The sequence below is a fragment of the Corylus avellana genome, chromosome 2 (assembly GCF_965113065.1).
Source record: "Corylus avellana chromosome 2, dhCorAvel1.hap1.2, whole genome shotgun sequence".
Taxonomy (NCBI): Eukaryota; Viridiplantae; Streptophyta; class Magnoliopsida; order Fagales; family Betulaceae; genus Corylus; species Corylus avellana.
In genome coordinates, this window is record NC_142491.1 from 43,395,475 (window position 1) to 43,405,834 (window position 10,360).

The 10,360-nt window shown below is 37.7% G+C and overlaps 2 protein-coding genes across 2 annotated transcripts; both read left to right on the plus strand.

The window, feature by feature from the left end:
- The first annotated feature begins 1,953 nt into the window (after nt 1-1,953).
- Nucleotides 1,954-3,063, plus strand: LOC132169089 (E3 ubiquitin-protein ligase RZF1-like). Its single transcript, XM_059580201.2, has one exon. The coding sequence runs from the start codon at nt 1,954-1,956 to the stop codon at nt 3,061-3,063; it is 1,110 nt and encodes a 369-aa protein (XP_059436184.2).
- Nucleotides 3,064-6,182: 3,119 nt separating this feature from the next.
- LOC132167419 (E3 ubiquitin-protein ligase RZF1-like) lies at nt 6,183-9,425 on the plus strand. Its single transcript, XM_059578387.2, has 2 exons — nt 6,183-7,525; nt 9,251-9,425. Exons 1-2 carry the CDS (start codon nt 6,520-6,522, stop codon nt 9,259-9,261), a joined length of 1,017 nt encoding a protein of 338 aa, XP_059434370.2. The 5' UTR covers nt 6,183-6,519; the 3' UTR covers nt 9,262-9,425.
- Nucleotides 9,426-10,360: the final 935 nt, after the last annotated feature.

Genomic DNA, 10,360 nt, shown 5'->3' on the forward strand with positions numbered 1-10,360 from the left:
TGTGTCTGGTGGAGCCAACCCGTTAACTAAACAGGTCATGTTTGGGTATTCCTTAAACGGGTCACGGGTCATAAACGGGTCGACCCGCAAACCCATTTTGCCAGCCCTATTTCAAACATCCACATAAAATTGTTGATATTGTATGACTAATATATATGGTAGGCGTATTTAATCACTCTCACCTTATAATATAAGCTAAAAGTCCATTTCCGTAGATGGTGGGCTAGAAGTCCGTGACAAGCATTTTTTTTTAAAAAATCAAAATATCAATTAAGTGTTGAGCAAGCCAACAATAAGCCCAAACATATGTTCTTCTATTCACGTATCACTCAAACCAAAATTAGAGAGGCAGTTGGACATGTTTCAAAAGCTGTCGAAAATAATTCAAAATAATTGCCCCTCTCTCTGTCTCTGTCTCTGTCTCTGATTAAAATATGTTCCAATCTTCAATATGTGTCGCCAAAAAAATTGAATAATTTGAAATAATTGCCTCTCTCTAGATCTCTCAAGGATAAATTTATTCACAAATCTTGTATAGATGGATGAGCACTGACTCATATTCCAAGGCATAGATAGATGTATTATTATTTGTACAATATATAATTCCTCAGGTAATCATAATTTATATCTATGGTCATCCATGGAGGAAGCTACAAAAGATCATAGCTGCACTCAATCTCAATATCATAATCATATCATATCCAGTATTTAACTTTATTATTAATACTGCACTTTTAACCCTTCACTAAAGACAGTTATCATAATTCTAACTTTATTTTCAGAATCAAGGTGAAGATGATCAAATTATATGATTTTGGTGCAAGCATTATCTCTTTTTGTTTTTGGCATTAGATTAGGCTGCACGAGACAAGTGACTCCTGCAACTCATTTCTTTTAAATTGTCCAAATTTCTATGATATTCGGCCGTCTAATAACATAGAATTCAAATCATGTTTACTTTAGGAGTCCCAAAATAGCTTTTCTATATATATAGTAAAAGCACCTGTTGATGTTTTTGACAAGAACAAGATGGATTGCTGAAGCAAAAGCAACTGCTGCCCCGCAGCAAAGTTTGGGAAGTAGTCAGCAGGCCCCTGATCCCTGCAGGTTGATGAATTATTTAGATTGGTCAGAATAATTATTATTGTTTTTATGAAACACCATGATAATTACCCTTTATATTTTTCTCCAATCATCCCTTGATATCCAATCTGGTTATGTCAGACATCATTTTTACCAAACACTCAGCAAAGCTTTTAGCTTCATACAGTTTGCTTCTGCAAAATATTGCCAAACATTTCTTTTCCAACAAGTTATAGCAGCTTCTGCAAAGTAGAAATGATTTCTTGTCTAAATAAATCGAAAATGAGCAAAAAAGAACAACGTTTCCAAATTTGATCGAAGGAAATTCATCTGATCTCGACATATATATATATATATATATATATATATATATATATATATATATATATATATATATATATATAGTTGACAACTTTATGTGACGGGCTAGGCCCATGATTGGACGGGGCGGAATTCAACTGAAACTCACTTGAAGCAGCTAGCGTGAGATGGTTGAGTTATATACACATCACATGAGTGCGATAGTTGGGCCCAAGTCCAATTGTAGTCTTTCCAAAAAAAACATGTTTGGGCTTTATGAATCTATGTCGGGCTCGTTTGTGCAATTTAACCGATTGAACAACCAAAAAGAAATTTCAAACTTTAAGCGAGGGAAAAGAAAACTACTTGAAGTTTCACAATCATATATAATTCCTACCCAGAGAAAGAATTGCTTTCTGCAACCCTGCAAAGCCATTCTTTGCTCCATTTGTCCAATACTTGTTCGTATACCTTTCCCGGTTTGGTTTCTTCAATATAAACACATACCCAGGAAGCAAAAATCAAAACCCAATTGAACTTTGAAGCTCACGACTGCGGTAATTAATCATCATGTCACTGAGCCCTCCTCGAGACCGAAACAATGGCGCTCCCAGCATCTACCCGCTCTACTGGTGCTACCAGTGCCACCGTACGATCAGCGTTGCTTCCACAAACCCATCCGAAATCGTTTGCCCGGGTTGTTTTGGGCAGTTCATCTATGTGATTGACGTGGCCAGGCCTAGGCTCATTGATTATTTCACCGATTTCGATCCCTCCCCGGAAGCCCGTTTACTCGAGGCCCTTTCTCTCGCGCTTGACCATCCAATCAGGCGCTTCTTCAATCATGGTGTGTATGACACGGAAACTGAACATAGAGGCCGTGGTTTAGAGGGGAGAGATCGTCTGGACCGTGAAGCTGAAACTAGAGCCCAGAGGCGGTGGCGCCACCGTATTCTTGTTAGACCTTCGGATCCTTCCTCTGATCCTTTCAGACCCATTTTACACCCTGAAAATCCATTGCCGCCTCGGTTTGATCCTAGAAACTACTTTCTCGAGCCACGCCTAAACGAATTGATCGAGCGATTGACTCAAAATGACCGGCCGGGGCCTCCTCCTTTACCCGATTCGGCAATCAACACAATACCAACCGTGGAAATCATGGCCGACCATTTGACCTACGACTCCCAATGCCCCGTGTGCAAGGAGGAGTTCAAGGTTGGTGGGGAAGCGAGGGAATTGTCTTGCAAGCATATATACCACTCTGAATGTATTGTTCCTTGGCTGCAGCTTCACAATTCTTGTCCTGTTTGCCGGCGTCCTTCTTGCCCGCACGAGTTGCCCGCACCTTCTCGAGAAGGTGCTCGAGAAAATGACTCTGAGACTGAGGATTTTCATGTTAGAAGGCGCAGCAGACGCCGGTGCTGGAGGTGCTTGAGATGGAACCAATTGTCCTCTTTGTGGCCCTTCCGTGCAAGATACCGACCCATAAATCTACATGGTGATGACCATGTCAGTACTTCTCGAAGCGGTGAGAATCAATTTTTTTGTTCTATTTTATGTATAGATCCATTAACATGTTCGGAGACCAAAGAGCAACACCAAATAAGCCTTTTACTTTCGGTATCTCAGCTTTGTGGGAAGAAGGCAGCGGCCTTAGGAGCAGACTGCGGATTTGCCTAGAATGCTGGAGGAGGTCCGAACGATGGACAAGCGCCTGAAGACAATCTGATGGTTGAGTATCTTGTGAGGCATCTCTGCGAATATGGTATATTAGTTAAAATGATTAAATCTACAATTTTTTATCCGTTTAAACTTTTGTAATAAATGGTAATTTAACAAATAGTTAACAATTTTCTAAGCGGGTGAAACGAGTATAAAAAAAATTTATGTTAGTAAAACTTGCACTTTCACCCTAGTATTTGAATTTCTAATCCGATAACAATTACCGATTTAATTCCTTAATAATCACCAAACTCTGAGAAATAAATAAAAATAAAGAATTAACAGGGTCTAAGTTAACTTCTAATCTAAGAAACTTCTATAGATAAGATTCACCAAAGAATTTAGAGCATAAAATATCTTGGCAAAACCCAAAGACCTGCATATATATATATACATGAATTGGAAGACTCAAATGATGGGGGTCATAAAATTTATTTGCTGCTTTGAGTTTTCATGATTCTTATTTTCAGGATATATAGCTAGTAATCTCACTGTTTTTTCATAATAGCCTCCATAATCTTTATGCTGAATTCATCTTTCTGCCTTTTTTCCAGCACTTAACTCATGGTGACATTCTTGTTTTTTTTTTTTTTTTTTTTTTTTTTTTTTTTTTTTTCTTGTAGGAATTTAAGTTTCTAAACTCATAATAATAGGGCACATCAGAGGAAAATATTATCTATAGATGGTAAAATGTAAGAAAGCATCTTGATAATCTTCTTTACCAGTTTGGCTTAAACTTTAATTTTCTCTTCTTTTATTCTTTCTTCATTTTCTTGGTGGCTATCATTTTTCACTTGTAACATTCAAACTGTAGAAGCTAAATGTGTCATTATATGTGCAAATTGAATAGTTCTCTTTGGTGTCATGCTAACTTCTTTTTTTCCTATTTTATGTGGGGAAGGGGGAAAGTGGAAAAGGCAACAAAACCACCCTTATAACAGTTTGAAATTGGTCAAATAAATGACACAGCTCATCAAAGGATTTGGTACTGCCAAAGAAGGCAATAAATGTAGGCAAAGTTCTATAAAGAGAACAATTTACAAACCAACAGGGGGCGGAAATGAGCATGACCATCTCAAAACTGTTCAATCTTACTTGAATCCCCAAAGCAAGGGGCACAGACAGTGACACGACCCTCGAAATACACCCTACCCAAACTCATGCTAGGAAAACAACACGACCATTAGTAGTTGTTTGAGAGTGGTGTAACTCAGTCGAAAATAGAACAAAAGGCCACCACAAAAAACATGTAGAATAGAAAAATATAGGGAAACGATAAAAAGCAGCAAAAAGAAAAACCACGAGTAAGTAACACCGACTGATGGCAAGGTGGAGGAAAGTGGCATGGACTTGGATGAAGGTTGGAGCATGCAAGCTACTCGCCAGTGCGTGAAAACCACACGTCGATAGTAGAGACTAGGAGGTAGGAGACCGACGGCAACTGAGGGGAGGAACGGAGGCGTCACATGCAGCGTAGGACTGTCTACGTGTCGGCACGTATGAGACATGCATTAGCAAGTGAGATCTACTCGTAGGCACATGTGGGACAAGCGTCGGTGCATCTTGGCCAAACGGAGATGAGGTTGGTGGAAGCGGAAAGCGGAGAAACCCATGAGCACGATGGAGTAGGCCGTGTGAGGGTGGACCTTCCTGAAGTTGACAAATTTGGTTTTGAAAAAGCCAAACTCAAAAACTTCAAAAAAGAGGTTGGAGGATCCGGTGGGGGCTAAACCGTGAAAACAAAATGTAAAATGAAAAGATAGAAGAGGGGAAGGAGGGGGAAGAGACGAATCTCTTCGAATAGATTACCAAAAAGAAGAAGAATAGAGCCTAAAAAAAAGGTGAATAGCTTGGAAAGGTAGAGGGGGGAAGAGGAAGAGGCATAGAAAACTTCCCTCCTCCCATGGCAGCAAAGTTTGGAGAGAAATGTTTATTTCGTGGAGAAAAAGTTGTGGGAATGGAAGAAAGCAATTGGCCCTAATTAGTTAGTCCAAGGAATGTGTCAAGCTAACTTAGTCAATAATGTTGTTTGCTGTTGAACAAATCCCCTTATTTTTTTCTCGTTCAAAGTAAGAACAGTATTTTGATAACTTGCAAGATGATGCCATAAAGAGCAATGACTTCGTGGTTTACTTTTTAAGGAGGGCGATGTTAGGAGAACTTCAGATTTTACTATAAACTTTTACAAATGGACATAAGAGTTTATGTAGTACTTACTATGTTAATTATTAAATATTAAATTTATCTATTAAATTTTGTAGTTTAATTTTTTTGACCATGTGACATGATGTGACACTAACGTAAACTCTCACATATATTTATAAAAGATTTATAATAAAATATATATTACACCAAACATTTTATTTCCATGGATATGCGAGCATAATTAGCAAAAGAGAAATGCAAAATGCTACAATTCTATCTCACGCCCCTATCTCATTATTCTAGTATTGTAGTGTTCATTAGCTCTTGTCACATTCCACCGGTTGATTTGTTAGTACCATTAGTCCTTGAATTTTATTATTATTTTTATTTTTACTTTTAACAATGGCTAATCCAATGAATTGGCACTGCTATGTCACATCAGCTAAGTGAGATGGGATTATGACAAGGAAAATGCTAAAGGCACAACTATTTTGCTCAACTTTGAATCAACTTTTGTCTTATTTTTTAATTTAAAAAATAACAAAATAACAAATAAAAAAAGTTTCTTAAGCAATAATTTTTATTTTGGTTATTCTTTTTTTTTTGTATTTTTTTAAAAATAAAAACTGTATTTTGCTTCAGAAACTTTTTCCTTATTTTTTAATTTAAAAATAACAAAATTAAAAATTAATAAAATTTTTGAAGCAATAATTTTTATTTTGGTCCTTATTTTATTTGGTATTTTTTTTTAAATAAAAATTGTATTTTTATTCATAATAATGACCAATTTTCAGAAACTTTTTTAACTTTTTATTTTGTTATTTTTTTAAATTAAAAATAATAATAATAATAAAAAAGAGGTTTTCCCCAACTTGGGCTGTATCATTCCTCATACACAAAAGCAGTTTCGTCCGCAAGAAAAAAGATTCCAGTCCCTTCCCGGGAAAGGTAGCCGTTAACGTTCTCTCCCAATTCGAATTTTCAAAAACCTCTCCACAAGACAAAACCTCTTTTGTAACGTATCCCACTCATCCTTTTCTTTCTTAGAACGAAACAGTTCGAATGCAAATACTAAAAAAAGAACAATCATAATCACTAGCTACCCAGAGAAAGAATTGCTTTCTGCAACCCTGTAAAGCCATTCTTTCCTCCATTTCTCCAATTCTTGTTCATATACCTTTCCCGGCTTCATTTCTTCAATATAAACGCAAACCCAGGAAGCAATAATCAAAGCCTAATTGAACTTTGAAGCTCACGACATTAATCATCATGTCACTGAGCCCTCCTCGAGTCCGAAACAATGGCGCTCCCAGGACCTACCCGCTCCACTGGTGCTACCAGTGCCACCGTACGGTCAGGGTCTACTCCACAAACCCATCGGACATCGTTTGCCCACGTTGTTTCGGGCAGTTCATAAGTGAGATTGACGCAACCAGGCCTAGGCTCGTTGTTGATTTCACCGATTTCGATCCCTCCCCGGAAGCCCGTTTACTCGAGGCCCTTTCTCTCATGCTCGACCCTCCAATCAGGCGCTTCAATCATGTCGTGCACAACCCGGAAACAGAATTTCCCGACCGTCCCTGGTTCCCGCAGCTGAGAAGTCGTCTGGACCCAGAAACCGAAACTGGAGCCCAGCGGCGTTCAAGGCGGTCGCGCCGCAGTTTGGATGGGAGAGAGAGCTCGGACCCAGAACCTGGAATTCATGGCCGGCCACGTACTTGGATTGTTCTTAGACCTCTGGATCCTTTCAGACCCATTTTACACCCTGAAAATCCAGTACCGCCACGGGTTGATCCTAGAAACTACTTTCTCGGGCCGGGCCTAAACGAATTTATCGAGCAACTGACTCAAAATGACCGGCCGGGGCCGCCTCCTTTACCCGATTCGGCAATCAACACAATACCAACCGTGAAAGTCATGGCGGACCATCTGACCAACGACTCGCATTGCCCCGTGTGCAAGGAGGAGTTCAAGGTTGGTGGGGAAGCGAGGGAATTGCCTTGCAAGCATATATACCACTCTGAATGCATTGTTCCTTGGCTGCGGCTTCACAATTCTTGTCCGGTTTGCCGGCACGAGCTGCCCGCACCTTGTCAAGAAGATGCTCGAGAAAATGACTCTGAGACTGAGCATATTCATGTTAGAGAGAGCAGCAGACGCTGGTGCTGGAGGTGCTTGAGATTGAACCAATTGTCCTCTATGTGGCCCTTCCGTGCAAGATACCGACCGGTAAATCTACACCGTGATCATGAACATGTCGGTACTTCTCGAAGTGGTGAGAATCAAATTCTTGTTCTATTTTCTGTATACATCCATTAACATGTTAGGACTTACGAGACCAAAGATCAACACCATTTTTAAGGGTCTAGATTTAATTTTAGGGTTAAATACCAAATACCTCCCTTGGGGTTTGGTAACTTTATTTTTACCTCTATAGGGTTTCATTTTTATCACAGGACCCCCCTGGAGTTTTAATAAAGGACCAAGTTAGTCCATCTGTTAGTTGACCGTTAGGACTGACACGTGGACCAATCAGATGATGACACCTGGTACCTATTTAATTAAAAAAAATGTATTTAAAAAAAAAAAAAACAAAAAAAAAAAAAAAAAATTGGGGGTGGCCGACCATCTGGCCAGATGGGGTAGCCTCCCCAATTTTTTTTCTTTTCTTTTTTTTGTTTTTTTGTTTTTTTTTGTTTAAAAAAAATACATTTTTTTTTAATTTTTTTAAAAATTAAATATGTGCCACATGTCAATATGTGATTGGTCCACGGGTCAGTCCTAACGGTCAACTAATGGATGGACTAACTTGGTCCTTTATCAAAACCCCAGGAGGGTCCTATGATAAAAATGAAACCCCAAGGGGGTAAAAATAAAGTTACCAAACTCCAGGGGAGTATTTGGTATTTAACCCTTAATTTTACTTTCTCTCTTTTTTATGAAACACTTGAAATTAAACCATGACTCCTAAAAGCACCACAACATAGATGAAATGAATAGAAATAGCCTTTTAAAAGTCTTAAAATATTAATTAAATTAACAGCTTAAATTTTTTGGATAAGTAATTATTTAACTAAAAATAGACTATTTTCGAAGCTGACAAAATGAATAGAAAATTTTCTGTTAGTAAAACTTGCACTTTCCCTCTAGCATTTGAAGTCTTGATCTGATACCAATTACTGATCTAATTCCTTAACAATCACCAAACTCTGAAAAATAAATAAATTAAAGGATTAAGATGGTCTAAATGAACTTCACCATAGAATTTAGACCATAAAATCTTTTGGCAAAACCCAAAGACCTAAGTCATATTCCTGATTCTGATTTTCAGGATAGCCAGTAATCTCACTGCTTACTTCATTATACCCTTTATGCTGAATTCATCTTTCTGCCGTTATTTTTTTTTTTTTTTTTTCAGCACTTAACTCATGGTGGCATTCTTGCTCTATTCTCTAGCACTTAATTGTTGCTGCTAATGTTGGAAGCAATTTATATGGACACTTTATAGACCAACAATTCTTGCTCTAATCTACACTGTCTACATAATGCTTGTTCTTTGTAAATGCTGTGAGTTTTCTATTTACGTGCATGGGGTAAATAGCAGATGCTGGTTGAAGATTGGAAATTGTTACGAGCATCCTTCTTTATTTGCATTTGAATCAATAACATATATTAGATTTTCTAAGAACTTGGTTTTTCACCTCACCACCCAACACAGTAATGGTAAAATGTAAGAAAGCCTCTTGATAATCTTCTTTACCAGCTGGGATTAAACTTTAATTTTCTCTTCTTTTATTCTTGGTGGCTGCCATTAAGAGCAAGATAATAGTCCTCCATGATACTTTCCAGTGATGAACGTATACCTCTAAGGCCGAACTATCTCAAAATTACCGTATCTTTCTCTATCCTCTTTCGATATCCTTTCACATATATATTTTTTTAATTATAAAAATTTTACATTTGGTGCATTAACCTAATAGTATGACAATATGCTCTGCAGGATTAAGCTGATTTATGTAGATTATAATGCCTTTCAACACTTGCAACCTCACAGAGGTTTACCAAAAGCCCAGTGACTTGGGTAACAATGAAGTTCACTGGAGTATCCCGTCTCTACTACGTGAAGGGGAATTGTTGTGAAAGTACTGCATTTACCATGTAAATGAAAAGTTATGTAAATCTAACACCAAACATAATTATCTCAATTATCAATTCTTTAATGTAATTATTTGCAAAATTAAAATTAAACATGCTATTGAAACTCACCGGAATAGACTGGCCACATGCAACTCAACCTACACTACAAGGATGCGTAAATAATCCTAATCAATTGGAGAGACTAAGAGGTAGATGTATAGTAGTGGAAGAGATAACATTTGGGGCGGTCAGGAAAAAACAACCAAGATCAAGTATTTTTAAAATCCAAATATAGATCTAGAATTTCTGGTGGATCGAAAGTGCTCAATAAAAGAGAGCCGATTGAGGAGATCTATTGCAAGAGACCAAAAGAGACAGCGGCAAATGTATCCCATGCACAGGAGCGAGGGATGCTAGAAGGTTGAGCGGAGAGCGGCAATGAAGGAAGGGGTGCGCGAGTTGAGGTTGTAGGTTTAGAGATCTAGGGGGTGTTTGTTAAACTCCCTCACATTCCCCCCACATCCACCACACTATTCACTTCATTTTTTTCCCCAAAAAAATATTATTACTTTTATATCAAATCACTCACTTTTTATATCTAATAATTTACTTTTTATTACTATTCAAATAAAAAAATCACTACAAAACAAAATTTTTTACTTTCCAATACTACTTTTTCATTTTTCCATACCAATTATTATTATTATTTTTTTCTTTTTTTTTATTCATGAACAGTGTCCAGTAAAATGAACAGTGTTGGGGTGTTTAACAAACACTCCCCTAACCTCAAAAATCCACACAAAACTTCTAGGGGAAGAGGTCGAGTGAGTTGTGGGGGAGAGAGTTGTCGCAGTGATTCCCTTATCATGGGATTCATTAGTCCCATAATTCCATGACTGTTTGGTCATATCAAATTAAATTGTCTCCGAATAAAACATTTCAAACTAGCCTGATGAATCCCAATCATAATCCA

Bases quoted from the DNA above. Each gene is read 5' to 3' on its own strand.
- LOC132169089 (XM_059580201.2), top strand. From the start codon at position 1,954: ATGTCACTGAGCCCTCCTCGAGACCGAAACAATGGCGCTCCCAGCATC.
- LOC132167419 (XM_059578387.2), top strand. From the start codon at position 6,520: ATGTCACTGAGCCCTCCTCGAGTCCGAAACAATGGCGCTCCCAGGACC.